At 31.3% G+C, this 22,086-nt stretch overlaps 4 protein-coding genes across 4 annotated transcripts; 2 read left to right on the plus strand and 2 right to left on the minus strand.

Moving 5' to 3' along the window:
- Window positions 1-221: 221 nt before the first annotated feature.
- LOC111303033 (respiratory burst oxidase homolog protein E-like) lies at window positions 222-5,946 on the plus strand. The gene is made up of 14 exons (XM_022899032.2): window positions 222-1,253; window positions 1,341-1,500; window positions 1,896-1,944; window positions 2,086-2,199; window positions 2,301-2,723; window positions 2,807-3,193; window positions 3,273-3,368; window positions 3,611-3,726; window positions 3,865-4,035; window positions 4,125-4,281; window positions 4,373-4,579; window positions 4,709-4,837; window positions 5,061-5,139; window positions 5,720-5,946. The coding sequence occupies exons 1-14, from the start codon at window positions 644-646 to the stop codon at window positions 5,827-5,829; spliced, it is 2,808 nt and encodes a 935-aa protein (XP_022754767.2). The 5' UTR covers window positions 222-643; the 3' UTR covers window positions 5,830-5,946.
- Window positions 5,909-6,643, minus strand: LOC111303034 (uncharacterized). The gene is made up of 2 exons (XM_022899033.2): window positions 6,423-6,643; window positions 5,909-6,313 (listed from the first exon to the last, which is right to left on the minus strand). The coding sequence occupies exons 1-2, from the start codon at window positions 6,596-6,598 to the stop codon at window positions 6,178-6,180; spliced, it is 312 nt and encodes a 103-aa protein (XP_022754768.2). The 5' UTR covers window positions 6,599-6,643; the 3' UTR covers window positions 5,909-6,177.
- A 3,360-nt stretch (window positions 6,644-10,003) lies between these two features.
- On the plus strand, window positions 10,004-12,247 carry PRXQ (Thioredoxin superfamily protein). The gene is made up of 4 exons (XM_089742048.1): window positions 10,004-10,312; window positions 10,387-10,524; window positions 10,795-10,884; window positions 11,455-12,247. Exons 1-4 carry the CDS (start codon window positions 10,109-10,111, stop codon window positions 11,671-11,673), a joined length of 651 nt encoding a protein of 216 aa, XP_089598174.1. The 5' UTR covers window positions 10,004-10,108; the 3' UTR covers window positions 11,674-12,247.
- A 5,040-nt stretch (window positions 12,248-17,287) lies between these two features.
- LOC111304153 (putative flavin-containing monooxygenase 1) lies at window positions 17,288-20,824 on the minus strand. Its single transcript, XM_022900671.2, has 5 exons — window positions 20,265-20,824; window positions 19,408-19,648; window positions 18,301-18,479; window positions 17,860-18,209; window positions 17,288-17,748 (listed from the first exon to the last, which is right to left on the minus strand). The coding sequence occupies exons 1-5, from the start codon at window positions 20,727-20,729 to the stop codon at window positions 17,406-17,408; spliced, it is 1,578 nt and encodes a 525-aa protein (XP_022756406.2). The 5' UTR covers window positions 20,730-20,824; the 3' UTR covers window positions 17,288-17,405.
- Between the last annotated feature and the right edge of the window lie 1,262 nt (window positions 20,825-22,086).

A 22,086-nucleotide genomic window follows, 5' to 3' on the forward strand; every position in this document is an offset into this window, starting at 1 on the left:
TTTTAAATTTTAATCATTTCAAGATCGAATCAAATCAAATTTTATAAAAAAAAATTTTTTTTTTTCATTCATAAAATTTAAAATTAAAAACTTACTTAAAAAAAATCAAATTCTTTACCGACCGAATTAATACGCGTTCATAAACTAAAATATAAATTACCAATTATATCCAGAAGGCGACAAAGAAAATATAAAACCAGGCCGCCGCTTCCTAAAAACACGGTAGCAGCCGATCATAAATCTTATCGTAATAAATAAATCGCCAACCCAAAATATTTCTTTATACTATATATATTCCAAGCTCTCACCTTCCATACTGATCTCATCAAGTAAGAACCTCTTCATTCTGTTTTACCTTTGATTAATTTATATAAACAAGGCCAACGGCAACGCTTCTTATTATTCTCCTTCTGCCTCTTATTTGTTTGTATGTGAATATAATTATTGTTAGTAGGGGAATAATATTTTTCAGCAAAACCTCAACTACTCTGAAATAATTAAGCACGACTAATCTCAAAAGCGTTGAAATCGTGTTAAATGACCGGTTGGGAAGTGTTCGTCTTTTTTCATTCCTTCCCCATTGCATCAGAAGAAAAAACAAGACACGTTTGAAGTTTTGGAAAGGAAAAAAGGGACCGGATTAATGAAGTCGCCGGCGTCGTTTCACTCGTTTGGAAGGAGCAGTAACCTCTCAAACTATAGTCGTTCATTTGAGTTGCCGGAAGGCCTTGAAGATCTTCCTAGAGATGACTACGGTGTTGGTGGCGCAATGTTGCCGATTTTTCTCAGCGATTTACGGAGGAATAACCAGAGAGACCTCGTCGAAGTCACGCTCGAGCTCGAGAATGACTCCATTGTGTTTTGCAGCGTGGCGCCGAGTACTCCGCCGATTATTACCGACGAAAAGGAAGCCTCCGTAACTGCTTCTTCCGGGATTTTAAGTAGGAGTCTTTCGGCGACGTCGAGGATTAGGAGGAAGTTCGGGTGGTTAAGGTCGGGGTCATCGTCGAGAGCTTCGTCGTCGGCGGGGATTGATCAGGACCGTAGGATTACGGCCCGTGATGAGAGGAGAATCAAGGCTAAGCTCCAACGAACGAAATCGAGTGCTGAGCGAGCGTTGAAAGGGCTGAGGTTCATTAGTAAAAACACTGGCGCAAATGACGCTGAGCAGATGTGGAAACGAGTTGAGTCGAGATTCGAGTCGTTAGCAAAGGACGGATTGCTTGCTAGAGAAGACTTCGGTGAATGCATAGGTCAGTACGGTCATACTCTGTTTGACAACTAAGAAAAAATAAACAGAAAATTTTGATTTTTTTAATCCTTTTTCTACTTTGACGCAGGGATGGTGGATTCGAAAGAGTTTGCAGTTGGGATATTCGATGCGTTAGCAAGAAGAGGAAGACAGAGAATCGAGAAAATAACAAAAGAAGAGCTTCATGATTTCTGGTTACAGATTTCAGACCAGAGTTTTGACGCTCGTCTTCAGATTTTCTTTGACATGTTAGTTTACGACTCTCTCTTGGTTTCTTTTTAACACCGTCAACTTTGTCTTGGAAAAATAGTAAAATACGTTCTTCTACAAAAAGCAACGGCAATTGATCAATGGAAATCTGGATGGGAATTTTAATTTGTTAGAGCAGTAATTATAAGTAGTTACGCGAAGCACCTGATTTTAGCTGCTAAGTAAAAAGTTGATGGCCTAAGGCCCAGTTGATGACTTGACGAGGTTGTTACTAACTTCGTGGTTTATGTTTCGAAGGAAGTGGATACGGAGTTGATATGCTAGTTTAATTTTATTAATTTAATTTAATTTAATTCTTGTTGATTAATGTCTAGCTTAGTTTTAATTTTGGGATTATAGTGACTTTGATAAAAAAAAAAAAAAAAAATTGCAGGGCTGACAGCAATGAAGATGGAAGAGTCACAAGGGAAGAAGTACGAGAGGTAGTTCCCAAGAAAACATGGTTTATGGAAATGCTGTCTGTCCTTCAAACTTCAATTGCATTAAAGTTTGGCTCAATTATTTCAATGTCATTATCATTGTTTGTTGATGATTTGTTTGATTATATATATTTTTAAACACAGCTTATAATGCTGAGTGCTTCGGCCAACAAGCTATCCAAGCTGAAAGAACAAGCTGAAGAATATGCCTCATTAATCATGGAAGAACTGGATCCTGAGAATTTTGGGTATATTGAGGTAAATTATTTCACATGTTTAGGTCAAAAAATTATTGGATAATATCGCATATTTGCAAATAAAATAGGATTTATTGTGTCATTTTTTTCGGTCCATTTCAGTTGTGGCAGTTGGAAACGCTACTCCTACAAAGAGATACATACATGAACTACAGCAGGCCACTTAGCACAGCAAGTGTTGGGAGGAGTCAGAACATAAGTTCTGTCAGGCCCAAAAACATGTTCCGAAGAGTGTGTTTTAAACTCCGGTGCTTGATATTAGAAAACTGGCAAAGGGGATGGATTTTGTTGCTTTGGATGATGGCAACGGCAACCCTTTTTACATGGAAATTCATGCAATATAAAAACATGGCAGCTTTTCAAGTTATGGGATATTGCTTGTGTACTGCCAAAGGGGCTGCCGAGACTCTCAAGCTCAACATGGCTCTAATTCTTTTACCAGTTTGTCGAAACACATTGACTTGGCTTAGGTCTTCTAAAGCAAGATCTTTTGTTCCTTTTGATGACAACATTAATTTCCACAAGGTAAGAAAGCTCTACTTAATGGACTTTGTGAACTCATTCACTAATTGATTTTAACAAATTTTTTTGTTCCCTCAATTTCACAGACAATTGCAGGTGCTATAGCCATTGGAGTCTTGGTTCATGCAGGAAGCCACTTGTCCTGTGATTTTATCCGCCTCACGCATGCTTCTCCAGAAACATTTGCTCTCATAGCCTCTGATTTCAGGCATGGCAAAAGACCGACATATTCAGAGCTTTTGATTAGTGTTCTAGGCGTGACAGGCATTTCTATGGTGATTTTCATGGCCATTGCATTTATATTAGCAACAAGTCACTTCCGCAAAAATGTAGTGAGACTCCCTGCACCCTTCAACAGATTGACAGGCTTCAATGCATTCTGGTATTCTCATCATCTTCTTGGTCTTGTCTACATTTTGCTAGTAATCCATGGAACATTCTTGTTCTTGGCCCACAAGTGGTATCAGAGATCGGTAAGAACTTAAGATCATAATTCTAGTTATGAAGAATGAAAGAACTACATACCAAGTACTAACTATGTTGGTGTTGCAGACAGGGATGTACATTTCTGTTCCATTGCTGCTTTATATTGGGGAGCGTAGTGTAAGAACATGTAGATCAGAACACTATTCAGTAAAAATATTTAAGGTAACTAATTGGATCAAGTTCCTTTCTTTACTATTCTAGTATTTGGCTAAATTTGTCATAACTATCTGAGTTAACAATATGAATGAAAGGAATATCACAACAATATGATATCCATGTTTTAAGGAAACAAAAAGAAGCAGTTTTCCCTGAAACAGAACAGCAAAAGAAGATTAGATACTGCAGGGTTCTGTTTTAGGTTCCTTATTTTGCAACAGTTACAAGGTTTTTTATGTCATGCAAAGGTTTCAGTACTACCAGGAAATGTCTTCAGCATGGTTATGTCAAAACCGCAAGGATTCAAGTATAAAAGTGGGCAGTACATATTTCTACAGTGCCCATCAATCTCCCCATTTGAATGGTGAGTGTAATTTTGACAGATACCCTGCTTCCTCCAATCTTAAATGACCTTTACATTGTTTGAAACCTTAACAATAAATTATTTTGGAACTTCATTTGTACTTTTTTGCCCATTGAACTAACACGTAATTCAATTTAGGCACCCATTTTCTATCACTTCAGCACCAGGAGATGAGTATCTTAGTGTTCACATCCGGACAGTAGGAGACTGGACGCAGGAATTGAAACGAGTTTTCACAGATGTTAATGACTCGCCATTTGTCATAGGCCGAGCTAGATTTGGTCAGCCTGGACATATTGATCAGAAGGGGTAATTGTATTAGTAGGAGATGATAGTTATATTCTAATCGATTTGTGAGAACTGATAAGTGTTAAACACCATTTGTTTCACACGTGCAGCCAACCTAAATTGCTAGTTGATGGTCCATATGGAGCTCCGGCACAGGACTACAGAAATTATGATGTTCTTCTCCTTGTGGGGCTAGGAATTGGAGCTACCCCTTTCATAAGCATCCTCAAAGATCTTTTAAACAATTCAAGAGCAGAAGATCAAATGGTACGTTCAAGCCACTTTCTATAGGACTGTTCCCTGCATAATTTATTAGTAGTTTTTCCACTAATTAATATCTGCGACTTTGATGGTATAGGATTCAACCACAGAAATGACTAGATCAGACGACAGCTGGAATAGCCTTGCATCTTCCAATTCTACTGCTAATTCAAGTGTGACTATTGGTGGAAAGAAGAAGTCACAGAGGACTAGAAATGCTCATTTCTACTGGGTCACCAGGGAATCAGGGTCCTTTGAATGGTTTAAAGGAGTAATGGATGAAGTTGCAGAAATGGATCAGAAAGTAACAAATACAACTTTAGAGCAATCTGCATGATTGTTACCATGCCATTTGTTTTTTTTTTTTTTTTCATGACATGAATAAAGCTTCCAAAAGTAATTTCTTATTCTTGTTATTTCAACTCTAAAACAGGGTCAGATTGAGCTGCACAACTACCTTACAAGTGTTTATGAAGAAGGAGATGCAAGATCAACCTTGATTACAATGGTCCAAGCTTTAAATCATGCTAAACATGGTGTTGACATCCTATCAGGAACCCGAGTATGATCGAGTATTCTTTATTTATCAGTTCCTAATCATACGAAAGTTTCACAAAAAAATGTGCATATCATTGCCCAATTTAAGGACAGACTTTTTTGTTGTCAACATCTGTGATTTTATTTACATCCTTTCCACCTACCAAACGACCATTTAAAAATTCCAACTATACAATTATTTGCTTGAGCAGCGACTAACGCTTTGATGTTTTAATAATTTGCTGCAGGTAAGGACACATTTCGCCAGGCCCAACTGGAAAGAAGTGTTCAGAAAAATAGCTTCCAAACATACTCATGCAACAGTAGGTAAATATATTTCTGCACCCCCCCCCCCCCCAAAAAAAAAAAAGAAATTATTAAACCAAAGAGACTTTGTATTATGAGCGGAGAACTCGTTAAAAGGGTATGGGAATTGGGAAGTGGGATATGAGTTTTGGATTCTGCCAACGAGACTGCCCATAAAAAAATGAACCTACTACGGGAACTAACACAGCTTCAAAAAGCGGTACGCAACCAACTAACGAAGAGAAAAAAAAATGTTTATGACCTTTCAGCTTAACCCACTGCTGTCATGTTTAAATGGGATTAATAGAAGAAAATTAAAAGAAGAAAAAGAAGACAGACCTTGAAAAGTTCTTAGCAAAGAACTGATAATTTTTTTTTTTTAAAAGAAAGGTTTTCAAAATCAAACATTAGCCGACCAATCAGAAATGTACACAACTCAATCTGGAAAAAAAAAAAAAAATATATATATATATATATATATTAAAACCAGCCATAATTGGCTTAGCATCATAGTAGTAACTTCTCAAGAGATACTCGTAAAACAGGGAAAAATTATGTTAAAGGAAACCTTTAACAAGAATTGTGATTGTTAAAATTGCAGGGGTGTTCTATTGTGGAATGCCAGTGTTGGCAAAGGAGTTGAAGAAGCTATCACGGGAGCTGAGTCACAAGACATCGACACGGTTCGAATTCCACAAGGAATATTTCTGAGGATCCTTTACATAGATATGTAGATGTCATTGCCAACCACTTGTTCTTTCTTTTGTGTAACTACATATTCGAAAAAATATAGAAGAGAAATATATACACATGTATTCATAACTATAGCTCAGATGTAAATGTAACATATATATAGCATTGAAATTATAAACTTTGCCCACCCTACAAATTTTGTTCTAAAAGCAATGATCATTAAGGATCAATAAAGTTAAGATATTGTTGCTTTTTTCTTTTTAAGTGAAAAAAGGGAAGCAAGACAAGAAAATTACTCATTGCAAGACAAACTTCCATTTTCATTTGACAAGATGAGAATTAAGAGGATTTGAGTGGTTAATGTTACTAATCGTCTTTCAATCGTTTGAGAAGCCTGGAAGCCCAGCTCCGGACTCGTCGCTTGAAAGTGTAACCGACGACAATTCCAGCAACAAAGCAAATTGCACAGAGTTTTGAACAAGTCCATAGCGAGACTACTTGCCTGCAATTCGAAACCCAAAAATAAGAATTGTAAGTTGTGAGGGAAAACAACTGCAGCAATTCCATTAGAAATCGAAGGGTCAAGTTGATAGAAATGAAGAGTAGGTAACCTGGGAGGCCTGGTGACCAAAACACTAGCGCTATCAGCAGAAGATAAAGCGGAAGACGCTCCAGCTGGTCCTCTTCCTCCGCTGCCAAGGTTGTAGAAAATTTCGTGCAAGAGAGGAGGAGACACTGATTTTGTATCCTTCGAGAAGGAACGGACCCAATTCTGCAATCCCTCCATTGCCGATAATGAGTGCCCAAAACCCAAAACCCCTTGCCCCTCATTTTGTTAGTTGTTAATATTTCAATTCAGCCTTGTAAAAAGGATTGGGCCAAAGTTGAGCGATGGGTTCGTTAGCTAGACCCAATTCAAACTCGATCACAATCACAAAAGTATGTGGCCCAATTAGATAGCCCACCAAAAAAGTGAAAAGATTTTATAAAAAAAATACCATTCACAATATCCTTTAAAACCTCTATAATAATTAATTAATTACATCACTTGGCATGAAAGGAGCCGTTCATCTACTCACCATTCGGAAACAAATAAATCCATATCCGAATGTATAAATCCGAAAATTTGCTTGTTAAACACGATTTTAAGAGTAGTTTTTTTTAAAGTATAATTAGTCATTTAAATAAATATATCTCTTTTTAAAAATAATTTCAAATTTAACTCAAATCTTTTTAAAAAATAAATTTTAATTTACGAAATTAAATAATATCTGAAAGTATTATTACGTGTAAAAAATATTATAACACCTTAAATGATATAAGTTGATTTCGTGTTATTCAAAATCTTTAAAATGAATTAAAAATTTTATTGAATAATTAATATTAATTTTTTTTTAAATTATTCTAATATTTTATGTTGTTAATATTTAAAAAAATCTTATTTATAAAAGGTAAATTTTTTTGTGAGAATCTTTAATATTTGAACACTTATCTAAAATTTTTAATACATTGATAAATTTTAAAAAGAAATTTTCTCTTAAAAATTTTCTTTTAGAAATTTATATAAAAATTGCTATTTATAATGTTTTAGTAATCCATCATCAAAAAATTCAAAAATAATTTTTATGAAAAAACATATGACAAATCACCACTCATTTAAATTTAAAAAAAAAAGTTCTCAAAAATCTTTTAATGTGTTAATAAAATTTTTATCTAAAAATATCTTTTAATATATTGATAAGATTTATAAATTTGTTATTTATTTATTTATTGACAAAGTTTTAAAAAAATTTTAAAAATAAAAAATTTACCAATATATTAAAAGGTTTTGGAATTAAAAATAATAATTTTAAAAATGAATTTTACCAATTGATAATCAATAGGGAGACAGTAACAATTAATAATCAATAGGGAGACAGTAAGCAAAATTAAACACAACAATTTACCTCGAACAATCAAGTAAGAGAGGCTAGATAGTAGCGAAGGTTGTTGAAAAACTAGAAAATTGGGCAAAGTTTTCGAATCTTTGAAGAGGTAAAAAAATACAATAAATCAATTGTTCTGAAAAGTTTTTTGAGTTAGGAAAATTTTTTTATTAAACAATCAATAAAGCAAATTCATTAGCATGATTAGCAATCAGTAACTAACCTCAAATGAGTAATTGATCTAACAAGGGAATTCCAATACACACAAGTAACTACAACAACAAGATTCTAGAATTCATCAACAATGATTTTTTTGGGTTTGATTATTTTTAAGGTTTTTTCTAGGTTTGAATCTTTATGGAAATTTCTCGACAAAAGGTTTTTCGAGGTTTGGTTCTTTTTGAGAATTTTTCAACAAGTGATTTTTTTGAGATTTTTTTAAGGAGGAGGTGCTGATCAATCTACAGCATAATGAATGGTGAATGGTATCGAATTTTGGAGGTAAGATTTTGTGATTCTTGAACTCTTCATTTTTTAGATTGTAGTTGGGTTTTGATTTAGAGATTTAGAGAGGGAAGAACATATAAGAAGGGTTGAATAGAAATTTTGGTTTCAGTCATGAAAAAGTTAAGCTACTAGTAAAGGATGAAGATCGATGGTGGTCATTAACGATAAGTTCGATGAAAGAATAAGCTATTTTTTGAGTATTTGTTATTCGGTTAAAAAGAATATGAAGAAGGCAGAGTTTGCTTGAGAAGAGAAATTGAAGAAGGTAAAATTTTTGGCTATTTTCACTATTCATTAAATTGCAGAATAGTGATTTACGTTTTTTTTTTGGTATGTGTAAGTCATAGCCATAACAGAAGATCTTATTTGAACCAATTTAAAAATGTTGCATCATATATTGAATCAAATTAAAGTTAAAATCTTTAATTGAAAATCATACAAATGTTAGATTCTTAATTGAGCATTTAACCTAAAAAAAAATTCATACACCATAAAAAAAAAATCAAAATTTCACACAAATTTTTAGAAAACAAAAAATCTTTTTATCTTGTTCTGACTTCCCACAAAAACAACCTCCAATTAAATAAAATACCTCAAAATATTTCTACTATGATTGTTGTGTCTGCTGTCAATCAAGGATGGGTATTTATAGGGATTTAATCATTATAAAATTAGAACTCCAAATGAGAAAAGGATCAACTTAAACAGAGATTTGCATTATCATCAATTCCTTTTTTTAATCCGAAAATTTATCAAAGAAACCAAAATGGCTTACAGTCCTATCTCATGCTTCACCCAATTACAGTAAATCTTGGAACTTCCCCTTTTCTTTTCTTTTTTTAAATAATTATAACAATTATAATAACAAATAGAAATAAGGTAAACATGAAATAAACATAAATAAATAAAAGATAATAGAAAACCAAGATAAATAGCTTAAAATAAAAGATAATAATGAAAGAAAGATAAACATATAAGATAAATAAATACTAACAATGAATAAAATAAAACAATAATAAATAAATCAAGATAAATAACTAATTAAAAAATAATAAAAAGGAAAGCTGGACATTTGGGATTAAATTCCAAACCAAATTAATGTAAATTCAATATTACTATGTCCTCATACCCAATAAATCAAAAATTTAATTTCCAACTCACTTGACTCGTGATATTGAAATTTAGAACATCGGACTAAATAAAGTATCACACCCCTATAAACACATTGTTATGTGTGATATTTTTGCTACAGTTGAAGTTTTAGTGTTGGGTTAATGCAACCTTTTGTTTCTGATTATCCTAATAAAATCTGGCTATTTTTATATTTTTTATTTGAATTGATGCAGTGTGTGGTGCTACAACACTCAGTTGAATAGAGAAAGCGCATTGAGAAAGACCCGTCATTTGAATCTTATCATCACCAGGCTATCTTGATGAACGACGTGGAAACTTACTGTAAATTTTATATAAAACTTGCAATTTAACCTCACCTTAAGCTTATTAAAAAAAAAAAACTGCCTTCGAAAGACGAATCCAGCAAGTCAAAGTGCCGGAACCATCCTTACAAATATACATACGAAAAAAAAAACAAAAGAAAAAAAAAAGCCATTTGGCATTCATATTCGTCTCCTTTCGATGCCGAATACCCATTTATTATGGTAAACTCGTACGGAGGGGAAGGCTGGGGACAGCAATTGGCCACGCAGTGCCAATCTATTGCCATCCACCCTCTTCTCCTATAATATGCCCTCTGATGCAATAGCCACCAACAACCTCTTATCTTCCTCTTCAACATCCAAAAAAGTAAAACCAATTACACTCTCTCTTATTACCAACACACACTTTAAACTTGTATCAACCCAAAAATGGCTTCGTCTCTCACCCTTCTTAACCACAATCTTACTTCTCCACTCCCTTGTCACACTCCCAGGACTCAGTCTTCTGTTTCTCAATGCGTCCCAATTCTATCCAAATCATCAAAGTCTCAGTTTTATGGCCTTAACTTCTCATACTCTTCTTCTCCTTCAATCCCTTCTTTTTCCTCTTTTAGGACTTCCATTTCCGCCCAGGTACATTGCTTTTTATTGGTGTGTTTATTGGCTTACTGCTTTAAGTGATTGCTTATGATTTTGGGGTTTTGCAGGTCAACAAAGGTTCAGTGCCTCCACCGTTCACGTTAAAAGATCAGGATGGGAAAAATGTGAACCTTTCCAAGTTTAAAGGAAAGCCTGTGGTTGTCTATTTCTACCCTGCCGATGAGACCCCTGGCTGCACCAAGGAGGTGACTGCTTTAAAGTCTTTGTTACATGTCTCTTTCATTCCTTTTCTTCTGTTGTGGAAGCCAATGTAGACCATAGATGTAGAAAATGTTTAGCCTTCATTTCAGTGATGAAATCTCTACCTGTACACCTGCAATCACTAGTCACTTAAATTTTTGAATTTTTTTTTTTTAGCTTTTGGGTTGAGTGGCATTCATGTCATTTAATGGCGGTGGATTTTCAGTTTTGTTCGGTTAGTGATGCAAGCATTAATGAAATTAGTACTTTTGTAGGCGTGTGCTTTCCGAGATTCTTATGAGAAGTTTAAGAAAGCAGGAGCTGAAGTTATTGGAATAAGTGGTGATAGTCCATCATCACACAAGGTAATACATGCACCTGTTGCTGCAGAATATATTTTAACTTGAAGATTTAATTTTGACTGCCTTATACTTTTATCTCTCTCCACAGGTTGTGTAAAACCCATGTTTATAATTTCCTTTGAGATTTTTTTAGAAAACAACATCCACTATCTCTGGAATCTAAAACTTACTTATTGTGTGTGATAATTAGGAATTCTATTGTCTTTATAAATTTCTCTCGGTGCTTATTCTTGATTGTCTGTGATAATAGTTCCATCCAGGATACTTAATTCTTGTTTTCTTGTCTCCAACAGCTCTATGGAAATTAACTGGCAATCAGCTTGATTTACTGAAAAAAGCTAGTAGATTCTACGTAGATATCATTCTCATTTTCATATGGTATTTTTATCTCCTATTGAAAATGGACTCTTGAATTTTTTTTAGATTTCTGCATTTACAATTATTGCAAGATAGAAATGTAACGCTGTCCAGAAGCGGCCCTGTCTTTCATCACATTCTGGGATGTTTATAGGTTTTACCTGTCAAATGTCATCCAAATTGCTTGAAACTGACAACAATTTTTTAATTAACCAGGCATTTGCCAATAAATACAGACTTCCATTTACATTGTTGAGTGATGAGGGAAACAAGGTGGGCAAAGAGTGGGGAGTTCGAGCAGATCTGTTTGGAATGTTGCCTGGGAGACAGACCTATGTTCTTGACAAGAAAGGGGTGGTGCAACTCATCTACAACAACCAGTTTCAGCCTGAGAAGCATATAGATGAAACCTTAAAAGTACTTAAAAGTATGTAAACCTCTCTAGAAATTATTTTGTTCTTTCCTCCATCAGACACTCGCATATGTGTTCTTGGTGTTAGACAAGTGTTTGCTTTTGTATGAATCAAGCCTCCCATTGTAATTGCTATCGCTGTTGGACTTGGACCTTCATCACAAGTAAACCAGCTGATAATTTCTGGTCTAGGAAATTGAGCTACCCCTGTTCCCTTGGATTTACAAGGTATGAGAATTCTATGTTCAATTATCAACATAGTTTGATGTTGTTAAGTCTTATGGTGAATCTAGCATGGATGCCTCATCTCTGCCATAGGAAAAACAGCAGTCAGTACTCACAATCCTATTAGCCCTGACTCGGGCTACTAAGGACTTGAGCTACCAATTCTGGTACGAGGAGAATGTATTCAGTTTCTTTACTAAAATTCATTATGGTGATGTAATCAACTGAAGTGGAAATGGTGGGAGATGTTGACTTCTGATTGACTTTTGGACAAGTTTAATAATACGATCTAAACCTATATACACTTTATTGTAAGTTTGAATTTGCTTCACATAGTAAGAATATATTTCTTCGCTTATTTTTTCTTTTTCAGTTGATATGGAAAACACAATAACCCGCACTCTCCAGTCCTAATAAGGACAATGAATGACTTTTTTTGATGACGATGTTGGTAGTTTAGAATGCGGTACATCTTATATTGGATAAAAAGATTTAATTATTAATGAATAAAATTAATTTTTGTATTAATTTTATTCATATTTTAAATAATTATGTTTGAACAAAAATAATTATCATATGACAAATGGTCATAACTATTTGAATATAAATAGATTATTATTCATTAAAGTCATGATTATATTGAAAGTCATAACCATTTGAATAAAAGTTTATGTCTGTTCATTCATTATAAATAAATTTTTCATTATAATTATTTTCACTATTTTTGATGGGAGAGTTTGAAGTTTTGTTGTATCCTAAAGATATAATTACCTTTAAAAAAGTGTTATTCATGCCTTAAAGTCAAAATTCTTTTTTATTATTTCTCTTCTCTTATTTATTTTTTTTTCTAACAATTTAAAGGCAATTATAAAAAATTTATATTTAGCATGAATAAGATACAAGAAAAAAAAATTGGCATGATTTGGAGATCAATATTAGATATGGTTTAAAGTGTCAAAAGATTAATGTTTCTATGGACCAAAATATTAATTTTCATAAAGATCTTCATTAGAGATATGTACTTTATTTTTTGCATAATTTTTGGTAAAAAGATTGACTGAATGAGATAACACATTAACAATTTATTTCATTAGCGTATAAAGTCAAAATATAATATGCAAAATATTGATTACATTGCATAAGTTTAGGCATATACTAAAATTGACTCCACAATTGAGTTTAATAAATTGTATTATATTTATTTGAAAAATCAATGCTTATAAAAACTAAGATGTGAAATAGCCTAAAAACATAAAAGAGAAAGACATGAATTGATTTACGATCAAAAGAATTATCACTTGCTATCAAGGAACGAATCAAATTAGGTTCTAATGAAATGATCGATTGTTTAATTGTCATGTCTTGGTTATATATAAAACAGGCAATTTGTCCCATAGTTTCTATGAAAACAATAAAAAATAAGTAAAGAAATTTACCATGAGAAATTAGATGCAAGTAGAGAATATATGCAGAAAAATAAGATTTGGCTACAATATTAGTTTTATTATTAAACCATGGCACCAAAATTGAGATAATAAGTTAAATCAAGCTATTTGTATGATTATGTCTTTGTTGATCATTTATAAATCAAATGTTGATATATATATTTTCAAAATTTATTATTGGTTCAAATTTTGATTAGTGTTTAATTTTCATGAAAACTAATTAAAATTAAATTGATGTATCTGGATAATTATTATTAAGATATGGTGTTTTATGGATTAACTGATGGATAATAAGCCAAAAAATTTTTATTATAAAAAACATTGATAATGTGACATGTATTTTACCTGCTGTGTGTATTGTATTAGAAGTAATTTTACAAAATAAAATGTTATTATGAACAATCACAAAGAAAAAGTTTAAGGTACAATTCAATTTGTGTTTGATGGCCAATACCAGTAAGACAAATAAATTCAAGAATTTGGAATATAAATGTTTCTGTTGTATTACTATGATTAATGAACTGGCTTACAAAAGGTAGGAGATTAAAGATATACTTGTTTAAAAAAAATATATCAAACTGTTATAACTATAAGGTTTATAAAGGTCTGGGTTTTGAAATATTATTCCTGTTAATGATAGTATTTATAAATTGTTTGAATTTATAATACAATAAGTTAATGCAAGTTTATTATATACAATAAATATATAATTTCATGCAGAATTGTAGCTGGTGGTAATGTAAAATACATTAAGTATATATATCTATGACATCCCTATATTTTGTAAATTTATGTTAATATCACTGACTAAAATTTGGCTAACAATTTGGGCTATTAGATGATTGATTAAAAGAAAAGGCATGTTATTAAAAAAATTGAAGCATTTATCGATTACTAACATTTTGAAGTATGCTCATCAATGTCTAAAGTAGTCATATTTATAAATTAAAAAAAAAATACAAATTCAATGTTCCCAAAGCACCAATACATGCATGTGTTTAATTCTATTTTGTGATGGTATAGAGAACATTGGTACAATTTACCATATATTATGAAAATGAAATGTTATGGGATGGAATTTTCTTTCCTATATGTTAAGAAAGATATGGACTATGGAGATAGAATGCCATCATCAAATTAATATATTATTTGTTAAAGATAATAAAAATATTTTTGCTTCTTATACCTGAAAAAATGACTTTTTGCAAGCTGTTAAAATGAAAAGTGAACAAGTTTTCAAAGTTTTCAATAGTTTCCTGACAATGGCAAAGATGTGACTGGTTATACACCAAATTAACATATGGGTATAGATAATAATATTGGTTTGTGAAAGCCCTAAGTCTTAGAGTTAGCCAGTTCATGATTTAACCAATAAAAATTCATCATGAGTTTTTGCATGAAATATGAATATAACTCATATTATAATTATTATTTATACTATTTTATGAAAATGATTATTTGGATTCATGTTTCATGACTTGCATTGATATAGTGATCTAGATATGAATATATTGATCACAAAATGATTATGAAAATATTTGAAATTGGAGTTAAATATACTATGAACTTTTATTGTATATACGCATATTAGTTCTATGAGTAAAGTTTGAATTTATTATCTATCCAAAAATGTTATGACCAATGAAAAGTGATAAATAACAGAGATATATAGGCTACACAATAGTGGAAAAATAAAGTTCTTATAAAATTTTGAAATGAAGCTTAGAGATTTCTATAATCATGAACTTAGAATTAACCATTGGGCAATTTTTATATGCATTGAAAACTCATGATAATATTCGAGATAATTGGTTTTCACTAAAAGCTATTACTATAAATGAGATAACTTAAATAGTCAAATCTACATGATTTATAGGAATGATGTGGATTATTATGGTTGGTTTAGAATGACCATAAGCCAAAATTGATGCCACAATCTTGATCACATTGTAGTAATTTTTTTGTTATGTATATGATCTAATTCATGGATTGTACAAATGATTTATCATCTATGATTTTATATAGTAAAAATTTCAAAGTATATTTACTTTGAAAACCATGAGTGATTCAAAGATATTTTGAATCTGAAAACTTTTATAATAGCAAAAAAAAATGTTATTTAATCCATTTTAGTGATGGAAATGATTTTGTTCATAGTAATAAAAAAATATTAATAGTGTCCATGATGAAATAAATTCATTTAAATATTTATGAATTGACATAAAAGTCTCAAAAGGAGACCATAGAAGCATGATTATATTTGAAATTAGCTTGTTGATGTAAACTCTTATATTGGTTAAAATATAAAAAATTTTAAAACTTTTATTGAAATATTAAGATATCAGCTGGTTATCTTTTCCTAATGATGGATTTGGAAGCCTCTTGCTTAAAAAGAAATCACCAAATAGTAAAAAAAAAAAAAAATGAAATTGAAACTTGATTAAATATAAATGATATATTGACAATTGAATGAGATATTCTTTAATAAAAGAATTAATACTGGCACATGGTGAAAGTGATAAGAATCAAAAGAAATAAAAATTACCACCATAATGTTGTAAGATTTCAGTATAATTTTATGAGCAAATTATACAAGCTAATAAGTTTAAACACTTATTAAAGTAAAATCATTAATAGTCCTTAAAAATCTTAAAAAGACTAAAATGATTTGGTTTATTCATTAAATTTATCCAATTGTACTAGAAGTATAATTGTATTAAAGATGTATAAAAGTATGAAACTAGAATGGTTAAAATTTATGAGTATAGGTTGTGGCCACAACCAAAACTAACTATTTCATAAAATGTTAAGAATGAGGCAATAATGTTTTTAGCATATAAATGATATGCAAAATGAAAAGTTCAGACATATTAGCCTAAAATGATTATATTAGAGATTAAATCTTAAGTGGGGGTAATTACCATAAAAGAAAATTGAATTCCAAGATTTTTGATTAGTAGTACTACAAGAAGAATAGATTTAAACCTTTGCTATTAGGCACCAATAATGGGAACCCAATATTGAATTAGTAACCCTAATTACAAAGTTCAATGGGTAAAAACAAATTATTGCTATGTGTTTGTTAAACATTAGTAAAATCATTAAATTTTAGAAACTAGTTTGATCCATTGGATGAGTAAGATGAATTTTTATACTCTTAATGAAGTTTTAAATGTCTAAAACAATAGAGACATAATGAAAACTCTACCTATATAAATATAGAAGTGTTGCCACTTCAACAAGAATAATTAAACTCTCTCTTGTAAATGTATATAAATAAGATAAGCACATGACCATAATAGTGCTAAAAACAGTTATAAACCTTTGATAGAAGAATAAATAAGTATTATATGTATTGTATCTTTAATTCTAACACTAAGAGTTGAAGTTTAATCTACGGATACTATCAACTTCATTAGAATTCTAAGATATATATGCTAATTGAATGTTTAAATTAAAAGATACATTTTTATATTCATAATATTTATTTGTGTGAAAGTTAAAAGTTAAGCACCAACATTCCAAATTAGTGAGGGATTGTTGGTAATTTAAAATACGGTGCATCTCATATTGGATAGAAAGATTTAATTATTGATGAATAAAATTAATTTTTATATTAATTTTATTCATATTTTAAATAATTATGTTTGAACAAAAATAATTATTATATGACAAATAGTCATAACTATTTAAATATAAATAGATTATTATTCCTAAAAGTTATAATTATATAGAAAGTCATAACTATTTGAATAAAAGTTTATATTTATTCATTCGTTATAAATAAATCTTTCAGTATAATCATTTTTGCTCCTTCTAATTGGAGAGTTTAAGGCTGTGTTATATCTTAAAGGCATAATTGACTTTAAGAAAGTATTTTTCACGTTTCAAAGCCAAAATTCTTTTTAATTATTCCTCTTCTTTTATTTATTTTTTCTAACAGACTACTTATACATTTCTTAACTTATTATTTTTTATTTCTTTTCAGCTTCAGCTGATTTTTTTTTTTTTTTTTGGAGATAAACATGCAAAGACATGAAAAAACACCCCCTATAATTGGGGAAGAAAGGATGACTATATGAATTTTACTTTTCCTGACCATAATCCTGACTGCAATAAGGGCTAAATGCTTCTGATAACCAGCTTTTTTTCCGCCAAGAGTTCCATCCCATTTCTTCACAAATTTCATCACTGTGGTTAATGCTAAAAGTGGAAATGCAGTGCCTCTTGTAGAACCTGGTTGTCCTCCTCGTTACCGCCATCTCTCTAGATATTTGTTCTAGCATATTTTCAGCACTTGGGAGCTTAAATTTTTCATCGACAAGTCGGGCAAGCCACATGCTACGCAGCTCTGATGTGTGAAGGTTCGCAACACTTTCGACGTAACCCACAAAAGCCATGTTCGGTATCAATGGGTGGATTGTGCCCCTGACAAAGGAATTAATATTATGCAACATTAGTCTCAAAAATCTTACAGAATGCTCAAACAATGTTTTTTATGTTTGGTGAAACACAATTCTGATCATGTAATGTGCTTACCTATACAAGGGCATGATTCCAGAAGGATATTCTACAAAACTACGGAAAGGCTCTGGTAAAATAGTTTTGAGTTTCTTCTTTCCATCAAAACCAGTTGCAAGAATTACAACATCAGCCTTCATTTTAGTACTGTCATCAAACTCAATTCCTTCTTTCCAGAACCACCATTTCGATGCTTTTTTGAAAACAATATTTCCCGTATCAGCCTCAGTGAAGAAATTTTCTGGCATGATGGCCATCTGACAAGATGCATAATCTTCCTCAAATGGGTGGTCAGGTTTCAATCCGTACTTCTGTAATGGAAGTTTCCAAAGCAAGTAGGACTCAATGAACTTTGAAACTCCACGCCTCTGTTAAAAAAAAAAAAAAAACTATATCAGCTTGGCACTATACCTTGAAAAAAAAAAATTTGTCTTAAGTGCTTCAAGAAATGTGACTGACCATGGGAGATAAGAGGTAGCAAAGGAGGGTCCTGAGAATGGTTTGGTTAGGCCTTTCATGGAGGAATTGAGAAGATCTGGTAGAATAGAACAGGAAGAAAGGCAAACCCCAGACCCAATAATGCGGAACAGTCCAGTGAAGTGTCCTTACCACCATGGTGCACGGTTGCCCTTCCGGCCCTTTAAATTATCATTAGGAAAATTTTAACACCATGCAAATTAGTTATATAAAATCAGAGGTTTGGTTTCTATTAACGGAGGATCAAGGAATCTGAAGATGAAAAAACAAACGAATGACTTCCACAAAACATTGGTATTTTACCTTGGTTTTTACCCCAGTGAAAAAGAAAAAAAAAATAATAAAGCTTGTATAGGTGAAATATCCCTTTTTCTCCTCAAGTTCCCACCTCTCATCTCAAAGTCAAAATCACCTGACGAAACCCTAAGTTGGTTGTCATATAAACGAACATATTTGGCAGATGAAGGAGCGTACATGTCTTTCCTTCATTTATTTGTCCACTTCGTCTATCATCAAAGTCAAATCGCATATTGGAATTCTAATGTTATGATTCAGAATCGTTGAAAACGTGTTTGTCAAAAAAGTCCTAACGTACGTGGGATGCTTTTGTTGGTCATGTGTTTGACACTTGACTGCTCAACTTTTTTACACGAAACAAAATCCATGCAAATTCGACCTTCCCAACGTGGAAAATCATGCCTCCTAGGCCCCAGCTGCCCTTATATCATACTACTGGAAATTGGTCACTTCCTTTTTTTAAGCCTAAATATAGGTATAGAGAAATAATTTTGCCTCAATTTAAGAAAATCACATCATGAAAAAAATTTCATATATATATATATATATATATATATAAGAGTCAGTCCAATTTTTGTATATTCCCTCACATAATCAAACGATGATTATAAGTAATTTAGGAAAAAATTGTCCCTAACAAAACAATTAGTAATTTCATAGAATCACATCACAATAGCCTGATTAGTGATTCACATGAAGAAATGCACAGTGCTTAATGAATTTGAAATTATAAATTACTTTCTAATTTTATTGCATTAATAATATTTAACCATCCAATTAATGGAAAATTACCTTGATTTGCTTCTGCGCACTCTACAGCTAAATCAATGGCTGATTTTTTGTAGCCAACGACGACAACCTTCTTTCCTTTAAGTAGCTGAGAAGCAGCATCCTTGTCCAGCTTACAGTAATCAAGGGAATGAAGGAGCTTCCCCTGAAACATCTCAGGGCCTTTGTTGTCTGGGAAAATTGGAATTTTGGGTATGTCCCCATATTTTCCAATGCAAACAACGACAAATTCAAAGGCATACCACTGAAATTAAGGGCCAAGAAAAAAAAAAGAGTACACATATAAATAAGCATATGTACAGTCAAAAATATGGGTAAATATCACTTCATCTACTATTGTGTTTACCTCAAAAAATCATTTTGGTTGAATTAGCGATTAATAAACATAAGTATATGGAATTAGCTTGTAGGAGTGCTTGACTATCAAAACTCCCCCACCATAGAAGCTGAAGACCATTATGTATTATTTTGGATAGAAGAATACTTAAGTCAAGAATCAAACTTGATTTTTTTTCTCCCTTTCCCTTTTTTTTTTCCTAGTATTCTTGCCAAAAGGGAAATTTTTATTTCTAAGAAGGATATGTCAAAGGGCAATTGCCAATTAGTTAAGAATTTAAAAATTAATCCAGTTGGTTTATGAAATAACACAACATCTAATAGATCTGAAATTAAAATTTTAGTATTTGTAATTTTTTTAATCTTAAAATTGCGACTTCCTTCATATTAAAAAAAGTGTTTTTTTTTTTTCAATCAATGGCAATCAGCTTAGTTAAAATGTTTTTTTTGTAACAACTTTAATTAATTAGATGATGTGAGGCAGTATGAGAAAAAAAAATTATATGTAGATTAAAAGCAACAACCTTAAGGTTTTTTGAATCGTTGGTTTGCACCGCAATCTCCCAAACAGGCCTTCCTGGCAAAAGACTTCCACACTCCCCAGCATTTCCTGCGAGCTCATGTACTGTTTCCTGGTGACCAACAAAGTGGAGCTCCACAACCTTTGAATTGAACTTGACAAACTTCAACACATCAAAGTGCTTAGCATATGATTCCAAGTAATCCAAAATCTCAACATGAGATGGAAAAGTTGGATCATCTCGATTAGGCCATGGAAAATCCGAGAACTCGTAATCCTTACGAGGCGATTGTAGTTTAGTAGAATTATAAGCACAGCTTTTCCATACCCCTCCTATTGAATCCGAGGCCTCAAAAACAACGGGGTTATGGTGACACAGCTGTTTAGCAGCTGCGATGCCGCTAACTCCAGCTCCAATGATGGCAATCTTGGAGATGATCAAAGGAGGGTTTTCCTGGTGATCAGCCATTAATTTTTGGTTTTTGACTTTTGAGAAAAGTAATTTGAAAGTGGGATCTGAGCCTTGAAGGTGATAAAAGCTTTGAGAATTTGCATGTATTTATAGTTGCATGAGAAGAAAGAGATCATGTTAAAAGCACGTGAAGTTGACTTGAAGGGGTTTGGCACAAAGAGAGAAAGGAAAGGGAAGACCATTTCCTTTCCTATTATTATTATTATTGTTCTAAATATGAAATTGGTTCGTTAGAGAAGGGAACTTTCGCCAAGTATGTGATTTCTTTGCATCTTCGAACCCTAATACAAACTATATATATATATTTGTTTATAATTTGTTCATAATTTAATTTAATCAAACAATTAATAGTACACTTATTATAATACTAGTTGCCTTTTTCCTTTACAAAATTTCTTCCAGGAAACAACTTAAGCATATAATATATGCATATATATATATATATATATATATATATATCTCTTTGACAGAGAAAGATTTAATTTTTCAAAGAAATAATTAAACATGGAAATGCTTTTTCTTTTGGATGAATTACTTCCACACTTCTTAAATTTTAGGGTGAATATTATTTTGGTTCTTAAATTTTAAAAGGTTAACATATTAATCCTTATATTTTGATGATTATAATTTTATGATCTTTTCCCCAGTCAAATGGTTAGTTGAACGTCAAATGAAAAGATAAAATAATTACAAAGTAGGATAACAGATTAATAGTATTATAAATTTAAGATTAAGAGATAAAATTATAAAGGAAATAAATTTTTGATAAAATTTATTTCTTTAATTTATTTTTATGGATATTAATTCTTATGTATCTTTATTATTATTTTTGTGATGCTAATTTTTTAATTAATTAATTTTTTTTTTACTTTTTCAAGAAAAAATTTGTTAAGTTGCAATTTGATTTATGTATAAATTGAGCTGTCAACTAAATCCATAAATTAAGCTCAATTCGAATCAACTTTTGAACATAGTTTTTAAGGCCTAGGCATGATCCGATCAAATTCTTATTTTATTAATAAAATATTTTTATTTAATTTGCATTTTAAAATATATTTAAAGTATAAAAAATTAATGTTTTAATTTTAATAGTAAAATGAGCTTATTTGGGTTTTTAATGGACGAATCAAATTGGATCTTAAGCGAGACTTTAAAAATGATATTCAAGTTTAATTCGATTCATGAAAATCTTTAGTTACGATTCAAATAATTAAATTTGTGATTTTTTTATTAATAAGTGATAGTATGAAATTTATAATATTTCATTGAAAAATGTATACTAATATTTTATAACTAAAAAACCTTAGTTTTTGAAGAAATATTTTATGATAATGAAATATTGTAAAATAAATGA

Source organism: Durio zibethinus, chromosome 13 (genome assembly GCF_047325235.1).
Source record: "Durio zibethinus cultivar Kanyao isolate XHJ-2024 chromosome 13, ASM4732523v1, whole genome shotgun sequence".
Lineage (NCBI taxonomy): Eukaryota > Viridiplantae > Streptophyta > Magnoliopsida > Malvales > Malvaceae > Durio > Durio zibethinus.

Coding starts and splice junctions, on each gene's coding strand:
- LOC111304153 (XM_022900671.2), bottom strand. CDS start 20,729: ATGGCTGATCACCAGGAAAACCCTCCTTTGATCATCTCCAAGATTGCC. Junction 19,649..20,264: donor ACGATTCAAAAAACCTTAAG/GTTGTTGCTTTT, acceptor CCTTAATTTCAG/TGGTATGCCTTTGAATTTGT. Junction 18,480..19,407: donor GTGCGCAGAAGCAAATCAAG/GTAATTTTCCAT, acceptor GATAATTTAAAG/GGCCGGAAGGGCAACCGTGC.
- LOC111303034 (XM_022899033.2), bottom strand. CDS start 6,598: ATGGAGGGATTGCAGAATTGGGTCCGTTCCTTCTCGAAGGATACAAAA. Junction 6,314..6,422: donor TTGGTCACCAGGCCTCCCAG/GTTACCTACTCT, acceptor TTCGAATTGCAG/GCAAGTAGTCTCGCTATGGA.
- PRXQ (XM_089742048.1), top strand. CDS start 10,109: ATGGCTTCGTCTCTCACCCTTCTTAACCACAATCTTACTTCTCCACTC. Junction 10,313..10,386: donor GGACTTCCATTTCCGCCCAG/GTACATTGCTTT, acceptor GGGGTTTTGCAG/GTCAACAAAGGTTCAGTGCC. Junction 10,525..10,794: donor CCCCTGGCTGCACCAAGGAG/GTGACTGCTTTA, acceptor GTACTTTTGTAG/GCGTGTGCTTTCCGAGATTC.
- LOC111303033 (XM_022899032.2), top strand. CDS start 644: ATGAAGTCGCCGGCGTCGTTTCACTCGTTTGGAAGGAGCAGTAACCTC. Junction 2,200..2,300: donor AGAATTTTGGGTATATTGAG/GTAAATTATTTC, acceptor GGTCCATTTCAG/TTGTGGCAGTTGGAAACGCT. Junction 3,369..3,610: donor ATTCAGTAAAAATATTTAAG/GTAACTAATTGG, acceptor TGTCATGCAAAG/GTTTCAGTACTACCAGGAAA.